At 40.1% G+C, this 25394-nt stretch overlaps 1 protein-coding gene across 1 annotated transcript in view; it reads right to left on the reverse strand.

Annotated features, from left to right (window-relative positions):
- Positions 1-1841: 1841 nt before the first annotated feature.
- EMCN (endomucin) overlaps positions 1842-25394 on the reverse strand; it is a 53447-nt gene continuing 29894 nt past the window's right edge. The window contains exons 6-12 of the mRNA XM_054295564.1: positions 23456-23488; positions 20705-20776; positions 19092-19187; positions 17407-17431; positions 16364-16425; positions 4838-4900; positions 1842-3570 (exon numbers count right to left, since the gene is read on the reverse strand). Of these exons, the coding sequence (XP_054151539.1) occupies positions 4842-4900; positions 16364-16425; positions 17407-17431; positions 19092-19187; positions 20705-20776; positions 23456-23488 (347 nt within the window). The 3' untranslated portion in view covers positions 1842-3570; positions 4838-4841. The remainder of the gene's footprint in view (positions 3571-4837; positions 4901-16363; positions 16426-17406; positions 17432-19091; positions 19188-20704; positions 20777-23455; positions 23489-25394) is intronic.

Here is a 25394-nt window from a genome sequence, read left to right on the forward strand (position 1 = left end):
AAAACAATTCTGTCAACAGACAATGGAGTGTCACGGGCCAGAATGATCCCTGTGATCCAATAAGCAAAATAAACCCCAAAAAGACCAGCCCATTCATGAGCAGCCATCATGAGGCCCTCAGCCAAACTTGTGAGAACATGTAAGTACTTAGAAGGCTAATAAGCTGCTTGTGCTTGAAAAGCACTTAATGCCTACCTTTTCAGCATCTACCTTTTAGAAATAATTATTTTCAAATTTTCTATATTGTTTTTCTCATTTCTAGACCTTTTCGCTGGAAATAGTTATGAAAATATTTTTCTTTCTATGAGTCAAATAACTTACTTGATACAGCATCTTAGAGTAGAAAGCCAATTGCCAGTAGACTGTGGCACACCTTTTTCTTGTGCTATGTTGGCTCTTTTTCTTCAGTGCCCACTTGTCTTGTTTGGGACTGTGTCCAAAATCCCAGCATGCTGCAACTGGTCACTCCCAAAATATTGCAAATCTTTGTACTGAGCAGGGTTAGACTCTGGGAAGAGCTCAGGGATATTTTCTGTGCTTGAAGAGAGTGGCTCGCCTTCTCAAGTTAAGCCTGAGATGAGCAGTGCTGAAAACACTTTCTCCTGGCAAACCTGGGCCCTGCACACTTTGCTGGCAGTGATTAATGACACCCCAAAGTCTTTGCCAGCCAAATATGTTCTGTAGTCTTGGATTGTAACACGTAGATCAGAATCATACACTCGACCTACAAACTTGTTTAACAAGTAACTCATGAGCTGAACTAATTTGTAAGCAGATCCAGTTTAATTACATTTCTGTAGGCATGTTCATTCCACAGCGAAGTGGATGTCATTCACTTCTTTAGCAAATTAGGACTCAGAAGCTGAAGAACATTAAATTTAGATGGGACTGTCCACAGAAGATTTAGTCCAACTTTGGTGAGAAGACTTTTACAAATCTAGATTCACTTTCTCGGTATTCTCATATAGACAAACCTCACAGTGGAGGATCAACTTAAACTTTTGGGGTTTTTTTGATATACTAGTGAGGAGAAAAACTCTACTGTCTCTTTTAGACGCATATTAACAGTGGAGCTGTTGAGCCAGACAACCTGAATGGATTTTTCATTTCTTTTTCACCTATTTAAGCCATTGCATGTAACTTCTCTAAATACTGAGTTCTCTCTGCAGACAGTTCAACACCTCCCATTAAAGGCAAATTCCAGTACCTTCAACTCTGCAGAAGAAAAGTGCCCTAAATATTCTTCCAAATCCTTTCTGTGCTTTACAGATATCCTTCAAGCAAATCTGTCTTCTCTCCTTCATATAAACATCAATTCCCTTGTGATTCTTAAGAACAGAAGTTCATATTGTCTCCCTTTACCACAAGTTTTGTCATTTCAGGGGTTAAGAGGAGCTCAGGCTCTTATTTCTGCTGTCCACTGAACTCACCTCTTTTACTTCATACACACTCAGCACAAGCCAGTCCCCTTGAGAGATGTTTCCCAGCCTTCTGACGAGTGCTTGGATGTCTGCCATGCCCCTTATCACAAAGAGCACAAACACCTTCCCTGTTTTGTTGTTTTTCACTTTTCCAGTATCATGATTTGCAGAGAGGCCTGTCCTCTCCCCATCACTGATTTTAATGAGGAGTTTCCATTTGCCACCTCCAGAATGCCTTCTGCAAGGTTTCATGGAGCCCCTGCCACCACCATGCCCAGAATATCTAATGTCTGCTCTCCAGGCTTGTCATAAAGGGTCCGCCTCATTCTGTGAAACAGGAATGTGGAGTAATGGACAATAGCTGTGCTAGACATGTGCAATGGATTGCATTTCTGCAAACAGAAAAGCATAGCTACTTAATAAAGATAATAAATTTTAATAGGCAGTAAATTTTTTTTCTTGACACAACATGGTAGTTTCTGAACAGATTTTGCACAAAAACAAAAACAGATATTTCACAATATTTCTCTGCTTTTCTCTACTGTCCTTTCACTATGATACAATATACTACAAAATACCTTGGGTTTTTAATCAACATGAAAATCCACAATGACTACTTTTTTTGGAAGGAAACCTCATCAATCAGGAACCAGAATAGTTGCAGATGCCAACTAGCCTATTTTAGATGGCCTGACCTTTCCAAAGTAGGCATCCAAGACTTCTCTGCTCCCGAGGAACACAAGCTATCCAGGAATACCTGAATGAACCACATAAGTTCAGCTGCAGCATGGACACTTGTTAGTTTCCCATCTTTTATTGAGCTTCACCAAAAGTCTCTCATGGTGCCACTAAGAAAGATTATCAGACCCACCAAGGCAGAAGTAAGAGCAACAGCCAAGCACAGGGAAATAAACACTTTTTAGATTTGTCTATAGACATGAAGTAATAAATCTGCTCAATCTCTCACCATCATGTTATGCAAGTTTCAATATTTCAGAGAAGGAAATTGGAGAGAAAAGTTCCTCAAAAGCATTCTATCAATAGGTATCAAAACTTAGATGATTGTCCCAGATCTCGGCCCTGTACTTAGACCACCAGTTGTCTTCCTTCCATTTCCCAATTTAAAAAAACGTAATGCTTGGAATGTTACAGTCAGTGGATTGAGACTGAGCAGATGCTCACAGTAATACAACTTTCAAGCATTTATAGTTCTAGAAAGGTAGGGTACATGCAGGCAGAAGCACTACTTGATATTTTGGAACTGCCGGCTCTGTACAAATTAAGAGTGTCTGTAATTAGCACTTGAAACACTCTTTGAACTTCCAGAGTTATTCAATAACCCGCAGGAATCCCATGCATTACTCAGAACACTGGCAAGAAGGTTCATCTGTGAAATTGCTTACCTTGCTGATTCCCACTGTGTGCCCCAGGCTATATGGGAGTCATATTTGCAGCACACAATGCAATTAGCCAAGGAGCAGGTGAAAACCAGCTATTGCCTGCTACATTGCAAGGATTATGTTCAGTAATTTACAGAATTTCAAAGAGCCTCAGTGCAAGGTATATTCCTCCCTTCACAGAAAAGAAGCACACACTTCAGCATCTCTGCCAGGCATCCCACCCTGTAAACATTTATGACAAGCAAAGCATGTGCTACAGTGAGGAGTCTCATGCAAATCACTGAATTAATTTTCATAGTGGCTGTTTGCCCAGTCCTGTTTCAAGGGTCAGGTCCTGTTTGTATTCTGCTATATACAACTAAAATTTCCCTAGCTATCATAAGTTCAACAAAGTATGCTGACTTATTCCTTCCTGCGTGTGCAGAAAACATTTTTAGTAGCTACTATGCAAACATCACCAAATTTTTACATCATCTTCACTCATCTTTTTACATTCTTTTCAACCTTGTTCCCCTGCTTTTACTATATGTGAAAATAATAAATATACATGGTATACCAGTTATTAAGCCATCAAAAAATTACATGTCATTCCAGAAGGGAAAGGAGATGCTTGAAATTTAGAAGTCAAAACCTGGTCATTAACACAAGTGGCCTGGTGGTAAAAAGCTTCAGCTTCTCCACATTTCCCATTGAAACACAACTTTGGTGAGATGTTCTTGCATATTGTGATAAAACAGGCTGCTTCACATCTGAAATGACAAGAGCATCTCAAGATTATTATTCCAGGTAAGGTTGTTCAGGAACATAAGAGTAAGCTAAAATGGAAGACAGAATAAATCCAGTATGGGATAGACAATAAGGATTTATTGTCCAGGCCCTTGTCCTGGGTCCACACAAAATTGAACCACCTCTGGGTTTTCAGTAATGCAGGCAAAACTCTATTCTGCTGCTCTAATTCAAGGAACAAAGGAGGTCATTTTGTCCTTACTATTGGCATCAGGAAAGCTCAGTCTCTACCTAGGGGAAAGGAGAATAGGTCAAAACCATCAAAGGTGTTCTTCACATTTCTGGCCAACCGTGTATTTCTCAATGGAGACTGATGGGACCCATTCTAGTGGGGCTTCATTCTACAGTGCTGGGGGGAGTCTGGGCTTCGCCAGAGTCTCTGTGGGGTCCATCCCACGTGTGCTGTGACACCCAGTTCCTCAGGACATCATTGTCCCCTGCCTCCCACTCCACCCTGGTCATACAGGGCCCTTCCACAGCTGCGTCTTTCTCCCACACTCAGCAAAGGACCACAGCTCTCCACAGTTCTCCACAAATAGGAAAAGCAGCTCCATGGGAAGTGAATATTGTGGTGCCTGAGAAAGCTTCATATATGCCCTTAGACATGTAGGAAAATTCAGCACCCACATAGAAAGCTGTGTTTCAGAGTGCTCTGATGGTCTCTGTCCTCTCACACATAAGATTACCATCCAGCACTTGCTATAATTTAACCATCTAGGATTTCAAGCCATAATAAACCACCTCAATAAAACTCCTGGCTTTTGCATGAAGCGATGAAGTGAAAAGATTCAGATTTTTCACAGAAAAAAAAAAAAAAAGGAGTAAAAAACTTCTGGGTACCAATTTTTTTTTTTTTTTTAATAGGTATCTGCCCTTAAAAATCTATTATTTCTCACACAAACAGAAAGAAAATTCACCCAGGGGTTTACATCCAGGAAATGCTGAACAGTTAAAGTCATATGCTCTTCCCTATGAATATCTGTCTCTACGAGCTGGCAGCTTCTTCAGCCCCTCAGTGTGCCTGTGAATCTGGTCACCATGGGGTGCTCCAGCTGAGCTTTGTTTAAGCCACTTTTCCTTGAGGCTGCTGCCAATTATAAAGTAATTTTTGGCTTGCATTTTTTAACCCTTTTTTTTTTTGTTACATGGCACAATACTAAGACTAAGAAGTATTAAAAGGATTAACAAACACTAATGTTACAGGATGGAAAACAAAGGCAATGAACTTACATTTTTATTGCTGAGATGTGAAGATTTGCCGGGTTTTATTCTTCCCGTGAGATGAGTGCTCTCCTAAGAAACAGAAAATACATTTGCATCAGATAAACATGGAAAGACAGATAAATATGGAAATGAGTCCAGCAGGAACACATCACTGACCAGTGTACAAACTAACCAGTCTCCTTGTCAGATTTGCTTCACAGCAAAAACTGTTCACAAAATAGATTTTTACCACTCTTCCTATTTTATAGATTATTTCCCCTGTGATTTGCTCATTAATGCTGGGCTGCTACCACAAAATATTTTCCAAGGCAGTTCTCAAGGGGGTTGAAGAGGAATAAGATTTTAATTAATTTATAGCTATGATTAGAACATTGAATTATAAAAATAAGAAGATAGAACAATACAATTAATTTTTGCCAGTAACATTGACATCAGCTCAGTTCCTCCAAAGCAGAAGGATGAACATTTAAGAACTTGACACAGTTCTCAATATTCCTTCTCTGGAGAAGCCAGAGCCACATGGAAACAGGCATATGGAAACAGGAAACCCACATATCTCCTTCTGCCTCCCTGCTCACCTGCAGGAGACAATTTAATTTCTCATGCCCACATGAGAGGCAAGGAAATGATGTATTACATTCCAGGAGAAATGAATATGTATTAAAAACCTACAAATGATCAATGGCCTAGGGTTGCAAATTGTAATACAAATTAGGATTATGAAAAAAATCACTGATTAGGCATTTAAATAATTAGCAGCCAAATTAAATAGTTGCACTTCTGAAGACAATGGAAAAGACTTATCAATAGTTTTCAGACAGTTTTTCTTCACAGCAAAAAAAGGCTCTTTAATTGAGTGCAGCTTTTTGGGGATGAGTAAAAGACTTAGTATCTGCTGAAAACTGTTAAACAATAGTGTGCTGAAATGGTGTTCACTTCCCAAGTGTTCAATTTTGGAAAAAAAAAATTTAAAATAATTTTGAAGTGTTGTGAAGATGGAGTTTCAGAAGCTCTTATGTCAAATTTCAGGTAGGGCAAAGCAAAGCACAATTTTTTGTTAGGAAAAAACTGGAATATCTTAACAAGACATATTTTTGGTAGGTGAAACATTTTTGCTAGATAAAAATCTTGTACTGAAAAGTTAAAATAAAATGAACCAGCTCAAATATTGCACAGTTTCATTCTAGCAAAGGAGTGAGATTTTCAAGAATTCTCATTTCTTTTTTTATTTTTATTTTTCCTTCTGCATGTTTCTACTTTCCTTTTTTAATATACAGAAATAGAAGATTAAATAGGGGACAGAAGAGAGGAATTGGCAAAACTGTTTAAAAAATAAGGTGTTGGAGAAATATATTATGATGCAGAAGATAAAATCCAGTAGTAGTAATAAATATCAGTACTTTGTTATCAGTTCCACTCTCAGGTGGTTGTTCTGCAGAGAGATTTACATGGAAGCACCCCAGGAAAATTACACGTCTAAGGACAGGCTCCAGAGTAAGGTAGCTCCCTGGGTAACATCCCATTTGTGCCAATAGACCATGGATCAGAGCATGGAGAGGGGAGCAGCCCTGGCTGCAGAAGGCAGAGTGCTTGAGTCACCTGCCAGCAGTGGTGGCCGGGCCAGAGGGGTGACTCCGCCCTTCTGAGAGCCTGAGACAGCGGCACACAGACACTCACACGCCCTATCCCGATGTCCTGGTGCTCTACCCCTTATCCCTGGACCAGGGAACTGCCCCCAGCTATTGCCTGGGGCAATGCCCCCTACAATAGCAGTGTCTGCTGAGGGATGGATGCAGGCAGGGGTGTTCTACGTTGCTTTGCTGCTGCACTTCCAAGAGGGCAAGAGCCTGCAAGCCTTGGGAAACAAAAGGAAGTTTAGGGCTACTCCGTGGTTGCAAAAGTGCCTGAAGATAATTGCATAGTAGGTCTGTAATCATTAGTGCCAGCCAACAATTCAGTGATGAAGACATGATGATTATACACCAGAGAAGGAGTGGTCACAGATGCTGTCTGTTCAAGGAATAAAAGGGTGGTGGATGGGTTTAGATACAGGGCTGCAGTACACCTGGAGACTGCACAGAGAAGTGCCCAGATCAATTTTGGAGTTCAATGGTTCATCAGTTTGATATTCTGCTAAATACCCCGTTGCAACTCAAAGGGCAAACAAAGAACATTCAGGTTAGCTGGAAGTAAGAAAACATTTATATTGATCTCAAAACAGCCTTAACTGACACAAATAGATTCCAAGACTGGGATTCCAAGACCCAAACTTGTCCCCTAACCATCACCCACCAAAACAAATGGACTGAACCTTGCTTCCCATAAGGGAAATGAAAAACCAATGCTTGTGTTTAGTATTTTGTTAGAACAGATGGCATTTTAGTAGATTGAAGAAATCATTTCACACTGAATTTTTTGCTGACTAAGAAAATAGAGGGTGTGGTGGAAGTGCTCAACCAGTCCAGATATATCACTGAAGGGGTATTGGGAATACTTAAATGTGATACAGACATTTTATTATTAGAAGGTATAAAAAGACACTTTATTATTAGACATCTACAGTTTTTATAGAAATAATGGTGGACTTAAGACTTGATTTGTCTTTAGGAATTTTGGTGAACTATGAATACACACTCTGGAGAACTATACTGATAAACAATGGTTACAGAAAGAGAGATAACAATTGTTTGAATTTTTTCTTTTAAGTTTCCCACAGCTTCTAAAATTCTGGGAGAATTATGTCTCTCTCTGTTCAGAAGATATATAATTACTACACAGATACATTACAAGGCCTTGAAGGCTGTCACAGGATCATACATTTGTTGAGTTTGGAAAAGGCCTTTAAGATCATCAAGTCCAACTGTCAACCCAGCAACATCTCCATGTTCACCACTAAACCTTGTCCTCAAGTGCCACATCCACACATTTTTCAAACACTTCCAGTAATGATGACTTTACCACTGTCCTAAGCATGCTGTTCCAATGCTTAACAACCTTTTTTGTGAAGTATTCCCTAATATCAATCTAAACTCCCTTGGCACAACCTGAGGCCATCATTGAAAGAGAAAGGCTATAGTTCCACAAAATAAACCAACAAGAGCAAAATTGCTGCACAACATTATCAGTAAAAAACTGTGATCTTATTTATTCTGGATTATGCATTTAGGGAAGGATGACACACAAACTCTAGTGTTATGCACCAGGAGATGGAAGATATCAGGAGAAACTTGAACCATCAGCTTCTCATGATATAAGTATTCAGTGTCTTGCATAAGGTATTAGTTGATCCAATCTGACAGCTGCTATGGCAATAAATTTCCAAAAGGGAATGAAATCTTGAAATCGGAGGACAGAGTTGAACAAATACTCAAGAAAGGAGATATGGTCAATAAAAAATGAAATTGAAAATCCAGAAAATCTGAAATGGAGTGACTACAACCAATTGTACTGAGATGAAATGTGATGCAGGGAAAAGGACCAAAACTTGCCCAAATTATTCCCTTTGAAATCCTTAAGATCAGGAAAGAAATGAAAACATAGACACAGAAGAGAAACAGAAGAATTGAAATTTCAAAAAAAAAAAAAGTGATACCAGGTGAAACCAAGGAAAGCCAATGGGATGACCTGAAGTGCAGGAATTTGGCCCGAAGCTTTCCAATCAATCCTCATTGAAATCACAAGATTTTATTCCCTTTCATGAAAGGGAAAATCAGAAAAAAATCAGTTTCTGGCATGGAAGTTTTAGGTGACATGAAAAGCCTGCCATTACACCCTATATTCTCTTCCTGATCTTCCAGTGTTGCATCTGATTGTTGATTTTTGTCTGAAATTGGATTGCAAAAACCAAGGCATAGGCATCATGAAGTCTCTATTACTGTCATATAACAGACAGATCTGTAGTTAAACTGTCAGGTTTATTGCTGCAAGAGGCTGCAGATACCACAGCAAACAAGACAAATTTGTGGAATTAAAGGCCACTGAAAAGTATGAAACACCAAGGATAACTAGCTTGATTAAGGATGTCTCCAGCCACATGCTGCTGGAAGACTATGGTGCAGGACACATTACTGGACTTCTTTTCTGTTTGTCACACTTCCTTTCACCTCATGTGATCCACCCTCTAAGAAATCCTTTTTGACTGGATTTGAGCCTACAGAGATGCAGGGTCCCAGCAGGTACAGCTAGCTCAGCTGATGGTTCCTTAGCCTCAGTACTGAAGGAGGTGGGGCACTGACAACTTGCACAATACAGCACTGATCTTTCATACACACAGCCTCCATGTGGCACCCTTTGAACACTTCTGCCACAGCCTCAGTAACACTGATCCTCCCAAAGAAATTGGCAGTGTGGGCACTGGGTCTGATCCAATATGCCCTGCACACTTCCTCCTCTAAAACATGGTCATGGTTCAAAAGGATAAAGACAAGGAAGATGGACAAGAAAAAAAATAATTTTACTCATAAATCCTCATCCTTCAACATATTTGTTTTAAGTGCATGGAAAGTAGACTTTGTACCCAGCTACTGAGGGCTCTTCCAAGCTGAAAGACAATCAAGAAAGAAAGAATGCTGCAGTGAAAATGTGTTTTCTTCCTAATTAAAATTTCACTTGTGCAGTATTTGTTTTGATTTTTCACTCGCAAATATACTCATTTCCAACCATTACTGTTGCATTCTCACGCCAGTGTATGTGAATAAGTAATGGGTACAATCAGCTGAAATTACAGATTGCAATAAGATCAGTTTTGAAGCTCTGAAACAAACATTACTTTGTCTTATTTTTGTAGAAGGTTATTGTAATAATCTCATTGCAATTTTCCCTCTCCTCTTGCCCCTCCACATTTGATTCAGAATCTGAATATATTATTCAGAATATACATACACTGCAGAACACCATGACATAAAAGAGAGTATAGACTGAGTACTATGACTACAGAAAGTCTTTGACCTGGGTAAAGCCCTCTGACATTATTGGGAAAGCTGCAAGAAAAAGGATGTAAAAACAGTCTTTCATATAAAAAATAGGTTGTGCAGCATCTCAGATTACATTGTCTGAAAGAATAAATTAGTTGTGCTCTTATTTCACTGTAATATCTGCTGCTGAGAAATTGCTTGTAAGTGGCAATCAGATTTGGAGCAAAGAATTAAAGCAAGCTTTTAATAAAATCTGATTGCAGAAGCCTATCTTTTATAAAAGTATAAAACTACCTCTGCAGACACAGGAATCAAAATGTCTATTTTTACCAGACTGAAATAAAAGAAAGATGCTGGAGAGCAGCATTGAGTGGGAACCACTGGCTGGGTTTGGTGTGGGCCAGTGGGTCCAGCACCTGCGATGTGCTGCAGCTCCCCTGCCACACACTTCACCATATCCCTGCAAACTGCTCCTCACCTCTGCCAGCACGACAGAAGGGTCTGAACAATCCACCATGGCAAGAGAGGGTGTGTGGAAACGTTCAGGTGAAGTACAGGAAGGCAATTCCTGCTCAACGGGCAGCAAAGGGCAGGAGATGGCTCCCTCACAAGGAGCATCTCAGAAAGCTGCAGGCTGGAAAGTCAGCAAATGCTCCACAGGGGAAAACATCACCTGATCCTCAGCAGGCTGAATGCAAGAGACTGCTTAAAAGAACCCTTGAAAATATGCACAGCTCACAAACCAAATTAGAAATACAGAGGGAAACATATGCTATTTTGACTACAGTTCGACTGTGTTTTTGACAACATTTTTGTGCAAAAGTTTCAGCTGGAAGTGTGTGCAGTCAGAACTTTGTGGTGTGAGTAAACACAAACAGAGTCCAACCACAAGCTAAGAAAGTTTATTCTACAGTTCCTGTGAAGAAGAAACAGAACTTCAGGCTATTATACAACACAAGGTTAAAAAAATAGAGTATCAGCAAATAAGAGAGAAAAGGAGAGGGAGGGAGGTACTTGGTACCTTTCTCTGTTGCAAGGGGACTGTAGGAGTGTGCCCCCTGTTGATGGAATGACCAAATTATCCTTTGTCTCCTTAAAAAGGAAAAAGGCCCAGAAGTTTCTCTCCTCAATTTACTAATAAAACACCTCATAGGACCTTGGGGACTTCACCTCAAACTTAAGGATAGCAAATTGGACAGAAGCCAAAAAGTCTCAGCTAGGCAATTTACTAGAAAAAGAGGACAGCAAAAGAATTATTTGCTTTTGTGAGGTGTTTTACCAAGAGCAAGAGCCTCTTGCCCTGGCTCAGTTTTTCTCTGTAAAGAGCTTTGTTATTTTGCCTTTTATTAAAACTTTTCTGTTTCAAACACTGCCACAGAAGCCGTCCTGCTGATTTTATGCCATCTGAGTTGGCTGAGCTATCTCAGGTGTGATATAGATCTCCAAGAACTTATAAGACCTGGCTTGAAGAGACCCTTATATCAGGAGACCCTTTTTTATAAAGCAGCTTCTAGGTGTTCTATGTGCAGGGAAAAAACATAAGACCCTGAAACTACATCTCAGACTAGGAAACAGAAATAATCAATATCATAACCCTATCATAACTTTAGCAGGAGCACCTGCTCTTACCACTCCTAAGCACACAGCATGACAGCAGACTGCTCTTCACTGACCTACACTGCTTATCCTGCAAGGAAGTGGAAGAGGGAAGGGGATTTCCATTGACAGAGGGACTCATCTAGGGACTCAGATTCTTCACCTGCTCCTAGAGACATCCATACAGACCCTAGACATAATCAGAAAGAGGTCAAAGTCCCAATGCATGATAAGAAACCTCATGGCTCACCATGAAGTCATGCTCCCTCACAGGGGTAAATTTCCCTGGGCTGGGTCCCTAATGAGGTTTCTTTCTTCTAAGAAATCCCAAAGATTTCTTACCTACTTAAATGCCATGGCCCATGCTTAGACGTACTCAGCATAACAGGAAACAAGGTCTGCACCAGCTCCTGATTTGTCCCATTGTACCAAAACCACATCTATGGTTTGGTGAGTGAGGCAGAACAATTAGTCTCAGCACTTGCAGGGTTATGGAAAGCAGTGATGAAGACACTGTCATCCCACCACACTGTTTCAGAACACCACAGGATTTTCCATGTCCAAGCCCTAGCACTGCAGTGGGTTGTCTTGAGGCACATTCAGCTGAAGCAGCAGGTAACAGCTGTAAGGCCATCTTTGAACAGCAGCAGCTTTTGGAAGAGATGTGGAGCACATGGAGAATGCAAGTTTTCCTGCTTCCTCAGTTTGTGCTATCTTTGCACTGCACTGCCATCAGAGAGCACCTCTAGGTATTAACTGATCTCTTTCTTCAATGTGATTGCAATAAGTTAAAGGGGTTTCAAAAGGAACAGGTTAGGTGTCTCCCAAATACCCATTCTTGCCTGATACATTTTTCTATTTCTGTTTAGTAACAACATTGAATTTTCCTTTTTTTGTCCACAGTGGGTATCTCAGGAAGCCCACATGCAGACATGTGCCACAAATCCTTCCACAGCCACCTTCCATTTCAGGTGCCTCACCAAGGTCTGAGGTACCTCAGCTCTGACGCATTTAACACCCTTTCAGCAAATTCAGTGCAGAACAGGCAATATCTCTACAAGCCAAGTAAGTCATATCCTACCTTTTCACCTCAAAACAGCTCAGTCTGCTTATAAATCATGCTTTATTGGATCAGCTTATGCTTAGGTGCCAGGGTTATACCTAACATGTCTGAGATATTATGTCACCTGCACATCCCTATGAGACTTTACATTGAATATTGAAATACTGAAAAGGCCTTTCACACATTTTACCTGCTCTAGAATAGTTATTCCAGGCTAGGGCCATACAAGAAAATTCTGAAGTCAGGTATCAATGCTTCTATCACACATCATACACCTGTATGTAGTAGTCTTACCCAAATTTCTATTCACCAACCTTTCTGTAACTGAGCAATTTTCATCCCTCAACATTTTTCATGAGTCCTAAAAAGGTGATCAATAATTTGCTGTTTTTCAGCGTAATACACAAGAACCCTTGCAGAAAAAGTTAGGTCTGTTTTCAAGACAGGCAACACTTTAACCTCATGGCTGATGGTATTGATCTCTTAGTCATCAATTAAAGCCCTTCATCTTATATTCTCAGGAAATATAACTATCACTGACAAGCTAAGTGTGCAGTTCTGTGGGCTGTGTTGAATCACAAATAAATATTTTTGCAGGTAGGTTTCCTAGAACGCTGTATTGTAAAAGACCATTTATGCTCCCTAGAGGGAGCCGCCCTAAATTTGCTTGTACCATCAACATGAAATAGCTGCCCAAAGTCCTGCATTTGTACATTACTGTGAAACTTTGAGATTATTTTTATCCTAGCTGAATTCTCAAGTAAGATGCAAGAACAGGCACTTATCTTGCATCAGGTGTTGCAGTTCACTGATAAACATGCATGAAAAATGTTCTGAGTCTAGTTTAGTTTTCTCTGGTTTTATACTTTACATCCATTCTACACCAATTGTGCCTTAGAGCTCAAGACAATTAGCAATTCCATCTTTTTAAGAAGAGTTATAAAAAATGACAAGATTAAAGCTCCATTTTACCTAGTTCTCTTGATGATACTACTCCATTAAAAACATTACTTTAGTCCAGGCTTAATTGAAAACTATTCTTTTCCTGCATTCTTTCACATTAATTGTAGGTATTTGAAATAATATTCTTGATTAAATTTAATTCAGCTGTGCCTCTGAAAAAGGAGTCTTTCCTTTTTCTTTCATTTCATATTCACATCTTAATTTTAGAAGTCCTAAAATAGGATCTTTCAGGAGTCAGTGGACTGCCACAGGTCAGCCCATTCCAGCTCAAGAGAGATGTCCAAGGCAGATGGGATAAACAGCCCTCTGGACACATACATCTCTTTCAACTATGTGCAGCTAGCATGGTTTTTAGACAGATAAAAGAGGGCAAGATTAAACTCACCATAACCTTTGATCAAGATCTATGCACAACACTGATACAGGGTCTTTAGGTTGCTTGCTTGAACAGTTCATAGGTCCTTAGTTGTCCTGCATATATTTTACAAAATTATACAATCTCAAAGTCTTCTGTTTGGAATGAAAAGCAAAAATGAAGGAAAAAAAATAGAATGTATATTTCTAATAAAGCTTAATTTGAATACATATCAGAGCAGAACTTCATTGTAGATATGCTTGACCTTAGGGAGGAGCTGCTTATTGATAGTGAGGGGTGATGTAGCCCTGCCTGTGAAGTTAAGGCTGCTGCTCTTTAGATCTTTCTAATTTCAGCCTTTATACTCATTACTTTTTGTAGTTTTGTTGGTACTTACAGAGATAGCCACAAAATACACTTTCTAAACAACTGGACCAAGGATAAAGAAGAACACTTGTAAAGGAGTTTTATGCAGGACAATTGTTGTCAGTAGTTGTGAGAAGGCCCAGGAGTCAGGCAGTTCTTGGATCTATACCATGAGAAGCATCTGCATTTATGCCTGAGCTTTTAATAAAGCAAGTAAATCTGATTCAAATGGGGAGGCATCCTCACATATTTTAAATTCCTTTATAAGAGACAAATATTTCTGGAAGAAACAGACCCCTCTGCCAGAGTGTTTTTAATTTAAGAAGTAAAATGACTCTAAAAACCTAGGCAAAAGCAGGACTTCAATTTCTGTGAAAGCATGTTTAATTTTAAACATATAACCATGTAAGAATTCAAGAGAAAATGGCAGCTAGTTTAAATATGAATTGTATTAATGAGAAGAGGGCAAGAATCTTGTCTTCTAAGTGGTTATGACTTAAACCTTCTAATTATAACATGCACACATCATAGTTCAGAAAAAAAGAATATCAAGCATTCTCTGGATGGAAGATGTTCAGTTATCTGGTGAACCAGTAGCTGATTAACAGGCAACCTTGTGGAAAAAGGGAAAAAATCCCCCAAAACTGAGCCTGTGTCTTTTCCAATTTACTCTGCTTTAAACCACAAACAATTCTGCTACTGTCAGTGAAGTCACTTTGCTTTTGAAATGGCATGAGGGCAGAATCAATCAAAAATAGTCCATTAATTAGTTTCTAACTTCATTCAGCTTTCAAAACAAACAAACAAACAAACAAAAAAGTGCAACTTTAAGAAAACATATACACAACTTGATACTCCAAATAAAGTCCATTCCCAAAGACATTCTCTATAATAAAAAAATTAAATTTCGCAAACCATGAAGCTCTGAAGTGCAGCCTCTGAAGTGCCAAAGTGTAGTTTGCCTTTACCCAGCAGTAGTGGGATGGAACTGATGTGTCGTGTGATGGAGCAGGCCCTTCCTGTCCCCCTCTAGCCCCCAGCTCTGTGTCAAGAGGCCATGGGGACCTTGCACCCTTGCACAACTCTGGTTTGCTGCAAGGGCTGCCAGAGATGCCCTGTGGGTGTTTTGGATTGCACAAAAGCTTCTGGGAGTTACAGAGAATGCTAGAGATACCAAATTGTGCCTCTCCAGCAAGCAGAGGATAGTTCAGATGAAGGGCTGTATTTCAGTGGAGTTCCCAAGGATTTGGACAAAAGGAGATAGCAGCTATTGGTCAGACTAAGAAATGTCAGTAGGAGAAACAGATGGCCAAAAAGCTTAAAAACCAAATAAGAGTATTATACTTAAAAACTAGAAAGTAAGACACCTTTTCTGGAAGGACTTTTGCAGGTGAGGTGGGACCTACATGACTGAGAGAGCATTGGGTGAAGGTGTGAAGTTTCACCATGACTACCTCTACCATGAGAGATTTAGGGGTTTTGGTTTTTTAGTCAGAATTCAATTCTGCCTCAGTCTTATTCTGCGCCACTCCGTTTTTTGCAGAACCTATAACTGCATCCATCGCTTTGCTTTAAGATTTTTCTTTCTTTTGTGTGTGTTATCAGTAACCTTTGTTCCTTTAGGCTTTATTAACACAGATTTTGTAAGAACCTTAAGCACAGGACAGAGGGATTTGCAAGGAGAGCAGTATTTTGAATGCAAAAGGTGACTGAGTATGGGGCTGACTGAACCCTGCTGACACCAACTCCAACAGAATCCTGATTACATACAGCACTGGCTCCCAAACCTTTTGATCCCTGGGATATTAGCTCAGTTGCTTGGAGCATGGTAATAATAACACCAGGGTTGTGGGTTTGATCTTCACATGGGCCATTCACTTAAGTTCACCTGAGGGTCCCTTCCAACTCAGAACATGCTGTGATTCTGATATTACCAGTCTTCAAACTTCCTTGTACAAACAGATCTAGCTGATAAATGCCATGATCACTGTTATTCCTGAAGATCCCTAGCTAGATCACTTACCATCAATGATTTAAATAAAATATTTTCCTAAACCAGTCATACTTCTCACTCCCAAATACTGACAGCACACACAGTACAGTTGAACAGCAGCTCTACAGGATCACAGTCTGGGGATTTGCTCTGTAGAAGAATTGTTTGCAGTGACTTTTACCTGACAGGAGCTGAAGATGGGTTTGCTATTGGAAATGACATCCCAAAAACTGTTTTTCTCTGAACTCAGACAGGGAAACAGACATACAAATGAAACACTCACCAGTCTCAGAAGAAGTTGTCTTCACAGAAAGAAGTTTGACTCCTTCTTTATCTGACTGGGCCCTGTCGAAGTCAGAAAACATTTAAGCAGTCAGCTTATGTTGGTCATGTCCAAACAAAACTCTAAGATTTTGGTCCTGGAGGAGATAGCATCTACTCCAGTCTTAAGTGGCTTAAATGGGCTTTGCATGGGGTCAGGTAGCAGAAAATACCATATGCCAACATCTCTGAAAATACCTTTCTCTTAAAATATGTAATAAATTAGGTTTAATTACTCCAGGTTTAATCTAGGACTTCACAGAAGAGAAGGGAAAAGGAGGAATATTTTGTTTCTGTCAATGCAAACCTTTTAGCCATGTTGAATTGCAAAGAAGGACCACTTCAGATGTCCAGGGAGTCAGGGCTACCAAGTAAACCAGCAGCCTAAACATTGCTTTTGGTCATGCAAGCAGCCACTGCCAGGCTCAATGGCCTTTAGTTTGTATCTTCTAATGGATCTTTCTCAGTTTCCCTCTCCTTACACTCCTTAAGCCACTACTATTTCAACTATGCAAATGATCTAGTGGAAACAAGATGGGACAGAAGAACATGATATAATGGGGAACAGTGAAATATATATATAAATAATCCAGAATAAAAAGGAAACATGTTAAAAGAGAGAAAACATGAACAAAAGAAGTGGGGTGGGAAAAGATGTGGGGGTAGAGGCGAGGGATCAATGGGGGGAAAAAGAAAAAAAAAAAAAGAAAAAAGACTGGGAAAGTGAGTCCTGTGGCACAGCAGAAGCTGTTTATCCCCTTCAAAAGGATCAATTGGAAAACAGTTAAGAGCCATCACATTTCTATCCATGCTGAAACAGCTGCTTATCATGCATACAGGTCTACAATAACTGCAAGTGCAGCACTTTCAGGATATTTCTCTTTGGGGTGGCAACTGATTATGATATTTAAACAGACGAAGATCAAACAAGATTCTATGCAAAATCTGCTACATTTACAAGTGTCCTGTGACAGATCTCAAAGCAATGAAAAGGATTCAACCTACTGTTCAGCGCCATTCTCTTGTCTCTCTGGAAGAAGAAAAAAAGTTAATATCATTTTGATTGCTGGAACTCAAACCTCAAGCATTTAGACATGACTATTGCAGTTGCTAGCAGAAGGCTCAGCTGTAATTTTGCAGTATTGCATTAAGTTCATAAACACAATCAACCAGCTTGAATAGTAATTGTTATTTTTCTGGTCATCTGTGGAAGTGAACTGATGTTGCTTGTACCAACACTTCTGGAAACCAGGGAGAATGACATTTGACTTGTCCAAGAGCACAACAGGAGTACATTTTCCCCTGCAGCTCCCAAATCCCTGGGTAGCTGGCACAGAGGATATGAGCATGCCATGGTTCTCAAGTACACAACAACTGAGCTAAAGGATGCAGGGTAAGGGGACTGAGGGAACAAGGTGTTCCTGAGGCTGTACCCCCTGGGGGCACAGCCTGGCATGATGTCTGGGAACAGTTTGTCATCCCCATCAATGAGGAACAGGTTTGTCTCCAAAATGAATCATATGCTAAATGTATTTTATGCTTATGTGCAAGTGTGGGCAGATGGAAGGGGCCAGGGGGTTACATGAGAGACATGGAGCCAACTCCATGGCACCAAGCACAGGGGAAGTGCTCTGGACAGACCTGGGCAAATCCTGCAGGAAGCATTACAGATTCTATCTATCTATTCCATCATCCAAATGAGTTTGCTAATAGAATGATGACATTTGTGCATAGGGGAGGCTGGTAAGGAAATGTTCTTCATCTCACGTCTTTATCTCCTGACTCTGAATATTCCATCATTTCCTTAGTAAGGATCACACCTTCCTCTGTTTATCTGGGGTCTGTTTTTCCATGTCATTGGCTAAATTGGTTGTGACACACTGTTTGTCTTGGTTTACAGCTTCAACACCCTGTTGTGATTTTGTATTTCCAAGGCCAGGTGATTTCACAGTTCTGCACAGGTCTCCTAACTCATGCCAGCTCACAGGGACAGAAAAACCAGAGTAGGGTTCAGATCTGGGTTTTCACTTAATGGAAATTTACACATACCTGTGGCCTACTTGGGCGACCCTGAAACATTTGGCAAATGGACTATGATGGAATTATAACCCATTATCTTAAGTATTTAATGGACAGCAGAGAAACAGATACTGACTTTAGCTGCTCTGTCAAAATGACTTTTTCTGAAAATACTGTTTTCTCAGGGATTTTGCTCCATGCACATTTTACTGTAAATGGAAAATGTTACTCATACATCATGTGCCTGTGTGTATGTATCTATCAGATATATCCTTTAAAAGCCCACTGATATTTCTTTGCCTGCATCTAGAAGAAAGATAAAATAAATAAAGTGATTTTGTTGAATATCTTCAAATTTAGTTTTCACTGTCCATTTCTATCTGTTTGATTGTGTTAGCAGAAGTGTTTGTTAGCTCTTTGTAGCTGCAAAAGCATGAACAAAAAGCTTTACAGCATGATTTATTATCAAAAAATCATTTTGGCTCACTCTGGTCTTCCTACTGATTTTGAAAATGAAGTGTTAGTTTCCCACTTCAGGCAAAACACAAAATACAAAAAGCATTCCCATCAGAATACCACAACAGTGATGGTTAAAGTAATCCAAAAGAGACCTTTTAATAATAAAAAGGACATTGATTTCCCCCCTCCTGCAGAGAAAGCAAACCAAATACCTGGAGTTTTCTTCTGGCACATTTTGTACAAAGCCACCAGTGAGAAGACAGAGAGGGTAATGACTATCAGGGTGATGACAATTGGCAAGATAACATCTGCAAAAGAGGGAGAACATAATTTTGGCTGCTGCCTCTGACGTACATTGCCTCTGTGTATAGGTACTTGCACACACTAAGGTGAGAGGCACCTCCAGCTCCACTTCACCAAACACTACCCATTTCTCCAGAGAGGATAACCTACTGCTCCTGTTATTCTTCCTGCCACCACTGAGCCTCAGGCTTGGATGCTTTGTGGAGGGAAGACAGGCTTGTTCCTTCTCCCACCCTTACTCCTTCCCTGACACTCATGCTGCCCTGTGGAACTGGTTTCACCCATTTTTTAGTAAAAGAACAAGGTTTCAGCACCTGCTCCACTAGGCCCACCTTAATTTTGAAAACTGTCATCATTCAACCCAGTGCTGATGGCCTCCAAAGGTTTTGTGAGAAAGTTGTGTTCTAGAAATAGTTTTCAAACATGCAATTTATTTTTTCCTCTTCTTTTTTTGAAAAAAAAAAAAAAAGAGCAGTCTAAAATTCAGCAACTGAAGCAATTATTTTGCTTTTAACATTGTGCACCCAGAAAGACACCAAGGAATTGCATAATTCAGTAACATTCCCCACAGCACTTAAAACCAGGGATAGAAAATGCAAGATCTCCTTTTAAAATGAGGACATTTCTTTCCTTTTATTATTTCCCACCATCTGTCATTTCCTGACAGGTGTTTCCCAGCCAAGAAGCAAAAAAAGGAAAGAATTATGTAATGAAGAGAAGCTTTCCCTGGGAAATATATAAGCCGAGCTTCTCCCTTTTTATCATTTCTCTGGCAGTAACTGGCCACATTCAAATTCAGCAGGCACTCTCCTGCCTGCTGGCCTAAGCCCTGTGTCAGGGGGAGGCTGCATTCAATGGCTCTTGATGCAATTAATATTTAATGTTCATATAGATGCATCCTTGCATCTGTGGAACTAGAGGGAGACAGTTTACAGTGGGAAAACATCAAACATACTTTGCTTAGTCAGTACTCTGGCTTGGAAATAGCAAAGCTGCAGCACCACTCTTGCCCCAGAGATGCATAATATTAAAATGAAAGATTAAGTAGCATGCATCATGCAAATATCAAGTCCTTAAAGAGTCTGCAGAAGACTGCCTCCTAGACCTTTTCTCCTATGACAATATGAATAATACATTAATATCATACATTCATAACAATACATTCATATAATAAGTACAACATGTATATGAGCAATTTTTTTAATATATTTCCTCAGGTCTTCTCTCACAGGAGATAACTATTTTTGGTATTTTTTTTTCAATTTCACCACTTTGAATCAGTCCTTGGGAATAATTGTGCTGCTCCACAGTGAGAGCAGTGTCAGCTTATTGAGCTCTGTTTCTCTCTGAGAGGAAGGAGTTTTATAACCAGCATTTAAATTTGGTTTGTAATAGGGCCCAAGTCTGGTAAGGCTAGAAATAAAACTGCCAGTTTCATTTGTCTGCTACTCCAATCACTCATCAAAAGCAAAACTGATCAACTGAAAACTCAAAATCTGGACAATTAAGGAAGAATACTCACTAGAATAGCTGATATTACTCCCTGTATGAGTCTGGTTTCCAGAACTGCTTTTGGGACTTTCAGAAGTTGGCTCTGCAAAAGAAATAGTGCCTTTCAGGTAAAAATGTATTGCCAGAATTCCCCAAACAACTCCCTCTGAAAAATTACCCTCACAAAACAACTTCTGTGTTCCCAGTTCTGGAGCTTCACTTACTGCTTCACATCTATATTTCTTTTCAATAATACATGGATAACTCAGCAAGAGGGGTGGAAAAGTTTGTCTAGGGTGGCCTAAAGAAACACACACTTTGTATGGGTGCAGATTTCCCTAAGATCCCCTGCTTGTCCACTTACAGGTTATGAGCTACAAACTTTTTCCACTTTAGGAGGTTATGGTACTGTTCAACATTACAAGAGAATTTTTAACAAGTAAATAAACAAGAAAGCAGGTGAAAATTAGACCTGTCTCCAAGAGAAGAAAGACCAAAATATTTCACTGCTAATTTAAAAAAAAAGTGCTAATAGTAGATGAAGAAGTCTGAGGTGCAATATTAGTAGATAGCAAGTTTTCCTGAGTGTTGGTATAGAGGAGTTTGCCTGCTCTCTGCCCCATTTGGAGACAGCAATGTTGTGAGTCTCTGGGCCATCTTTTAGGGCTAGGTTTAAAGGAATGTATTTCTACCTTCAGGTGCTAATCTGAATTTGAGTCAGGTATCAACAACACAAATTATTTATCACCTTGCTGCATACAGGCCATGAAGAAACAATCACTGAACTTCCAGAGAGAAAATGCAACCATTGGCATTTCCCTAGGTACATTATATAGCACATGGGACTTCATTCCATATTGGATGGAGGCCTGAGTGAACAAGTGCTCACTGCCTCTGAAGGAGCCATTGGCTGGACAGATGTGATGCAAGGTCAAGCATTTCCATTGCCTGGCCAAATATCAGAAGTGGCTCTCAAACAGAGGCATCTGGGGAAGGTTATCTGTTAAAAAAGGGCCCCAGCAGAGTTTATGGCTCCATATACATATACTGAGAACATGGTGGCAACCACTGAGGTTTTGTTGGTCAGGTACCTACTCACAATCCACACCTGAAGGATTGCATGGTTCCTCCTCCCAAGAACGGAAGAGGGCTCAAATTGTAGGGTGGAAGCTATGAAATTTATTAAGTCATTAAAACCAATATCCTATGGCCATTTTGAGGTCTAGAATATAATTTTGTTCTACTAAGTTTCTGAAAGACACGTCCCTGTTTTTACAGAAACTCTTATGTAGGCAGTACTTGTAACTCTAATCCATGCAGTTACCGTAACAAGGTTTGTTTGTCCCAACCACGTAGGAATTCCTCTTCCTTGCAAAACTGATTTTAAACTCATGCCCACTATTAAAAATATTTTGGTGGTTGCTTTCTTTCCCCCTTCCCCACTCCTCCATTTTCATTTGTCTGGACACAGACAGAAGCCTCCTGGGGAAAAATGATCACTTACTAAGTGCTTGTGTGATGCCCAAACAATACAGTCATAGCTGAGACATTCTGATGCTATAGTGCAGGAAACAATCATTGTCCAAGACTTTATCTCTGAAAAATCACTATTTCTTTAAAGCAGAAGTTCTCTTTCCCCTGGTGCTGTCTGCTGAGGGGTGATAATGTAAGGTTGGAAGCTGAGCCATCACCAAGTGACTAAAATAATTCCTATGCATTCTTAATTCCATGTGATTGCTTCAGATTTCCCAAGGAAATACTCCTGCCTTTTTGTTACCTTATCTGGTATACTACCAATTGCCAGGGCAAGCCGGCAATTATCACAGCAATGAGTTACCCTGGATACTGACTGGAAATGTCAACAGAAACAAACTGCACTGAAAAATAGGAATGTGTGTCCCCACATTTGTGCAGGAGATGTGTGCCTCTCCTCAGGAGAAAAACTGAGGACTGAAATCCACTGTTGCTTTTTGTTTTTACTTGTTTATCTGTTAATTTACCAAGATGTGAGTAATAAAGGAAATAAAAATCCACAAATTAGCATTTTAACTACTTGTGACCATCAATAAGAAATATGACAGCTGAAAAGAATCATTACTGAATAAAACAGAGTAAGGAACTAAAACTTTAAGCTCATTTCCCCACTTCTTTCATTAAAGTTTCCCACAAATCAGCCCCTCCTGTCTAGTTTGTCTGGATCTGGAAGGTATTTTCCAGTTATGGAATAATCTGGGATCAGAATAAAAATGAATTGGAAAAATGCATCCATCATGGTAACAGGAGGGCCACGATTTTGCAGGCAGCAGCAAGAACTGCAGGGACCAGTACAGAAGAGACTGTTTCCTGATAAGCCAAGAGAAAGGAAAATAGGACAATACAGGTTCATTAGCACAGGAAACTTGCCTTACTCTGGGATTTGCTGCTTCTCACTACAGGACAAGGAATGAGAGCCACTGACAAGAACAAGCTCCTTGGTAAACACTCTATTTATAACAGCTTCCCATTGCATCACGTAATATACCAGGCCTGATTTTTTCTGTGGTCCCACCCTGTTTTCTTTCCAGTATCTGCCAGTCCAACATAGTATTCAGTTGAAATCACAGCAAATTACTCAATGCTACAAGCTGAACATCACTCTTCCTCTGGTCTGTGTTTCAGGTACATTATTCCCCTAGATCCTTCTTGCTCCCTGAACATTTCCTTTCCTGAGGCTGTCCTTCTCCCATCCCACACCAGCCTTTTTCATCACTGTGCATAGAGCAACCTCTTCTATTGCTCTTACTTGTTGAATGTGTTGGAGAGCTCATGGGAAGGCCTGCAATAAAACAGAAAGAATAGATTTGTTAGTGTCTGCTTTAGATGTCCAGAGTCTTCACATCATGTAAACTGGCAGACTCTAGGAACATCCTCAGTAACACCCACAACAAACGCTGCCCCAGGAGTGACAAGCTTACACTGTTCCCAAGCCCAGAAAGTCTGAGCTGTAAAAGTCTCCAGCATCCCTTATAGATGGGAGCAGAATCCAAAGTCTATGCTAGGTTGTTATTCTGCTCAAGAGAGGAAAATACTGAATTAATAGATATATTCCTTAAAAACTCCTCCTTCCAAAATTGAAAAAGTGCCTGGGAGTGAATAGCTGACATTTAACTGACAAGTAAGTGTTTTAATAAAAGAAACTAATTGAGACACATTTTCAAGAGTCACAAAACCCTTTAAAAAGGAATCTTTGTTTATTATCTTGGTGCTTTTGGCTAGCAGACTGTCAAGCAGCAGAAGCAAGAGGCACTGCTAATGAGGAAAAAATTGACCTTACAGAGCACTGGGCACAATGCTTACTGGCTCTACTGTCAGCTTCCTCCAGCTACTTCAGAAGTTTTGGGTGCACAACATTTTTTGTTGTTGTTGTTGTTGTTAGCACGCTGCTGCTCCTACATGTCTAGACTGTAGCAGGCTTGGAAATTAGAGTGGCTGTGTCCTCTGTGTCCCAGCTGTGCCCAGGGTGGGGGATCACAGAGGCAACATCACGAAGGCCGCTGTAACTCCAGGCAGGCATTAAGCCTGTCCCCTGCCTGCCCAGGTTCCTCCTGCAAACCAGTTTCCCCTGGGAGCACAAATCCATTCTCATGCCCTCACTACACCTTCTGTGCTGTGCACAAAGACAGCTCCTACCAGCAGAGCTATAACACACATTGTTCTATTGCTGTGAACATGCTCTTTGAAAACCAGAATGCTGCTCTTGTTTTTCCTTCTCCCTACCCACAATTAAAACCATGGATCACTTCAGCCACTGGGGTGCAAATAGCCGCTTTTGCTAATGGTACACGTGACAAAACTTAAACTGCATTTTAATCACCAATGTTCATGAAAAGTATGTTTAGGTTGAAAAGCTAAGTACTTAAAAGTCAACAGTAAGAGCTCTTCTTGAACATACTAAATATTTGTAATGCTAAGTATCCCAAATGTATACAGTTACCTCACCCTGGCTTCCTAGAATGCAGATGAGACTGTTTTCCTAAGCTTGTTGTCATCTCATCAATCCATCTGCAAACAGCAATATCACTGTGCTTTAAGAGGATCTCTGTGATGAATCATTAGGCAATGTTTATAGCATGTTTGGGCAACATTACCAAGCAAAAGCCTTCAGGAAGTTAATAAATCACTTGTCAAAGGAGCAACACACAGTAGACAATGCAGGAGGACACACACCTGGCATTAAGGAAACATCCAAATATGATATGATTGCTTATTACCAGAATACTGCCTTTCCTTCAGCCTGTAAGGTGTGGGAGGCCATGATAAAAACACGATGTGATCACACAGCATCTGGGCAAACTAGCAAACTGTAAGGCCCTGTGTGTGCATATTCTCAAAGAAAGGCAGAAGATTTTGTCAAGTTTTACAAATAGGTCACTTCTCTATGAAGTCACTTTGAACCTTGTCTCTCAAGTCTGTGGAACTTTCCTTTGAAAGAGCTTCAACATTATAGCATAATTGCACATTTTCCCTCACATTCACTCTTACAAACAAGATAAAGCATCTTGGCTCAAATTGAAACAAATAAATAAATAGAAAAAGCATACTAAGCCCAAGACTGATATCCAAGTTCACTTCAAAGGGTTAACAGCTTTTCAAACCTGAATGCTGGTGACATAAGCACAGGTGACAAGTCTATGCAAACAGGAAGGGCTGGGGGACATGTGCTTCAGTACCCACTGGCACAA

Source organism: Melozone crissalis, unplaced genomic scaffold, assembly GCF_028551555.1.
Source record: "Melozone crissalis strain CALT ecotype California unplaced genomic scaffold, PUWL_Pcris_2 ptg000006l_1, whole genome shotgun sequence".
Taxonomy (NCBI): Eukaryota; Metazoa; Chordata; class Aves; order Passeriformes; family Passerellidae; genus Melozone; species Melozone crissalis.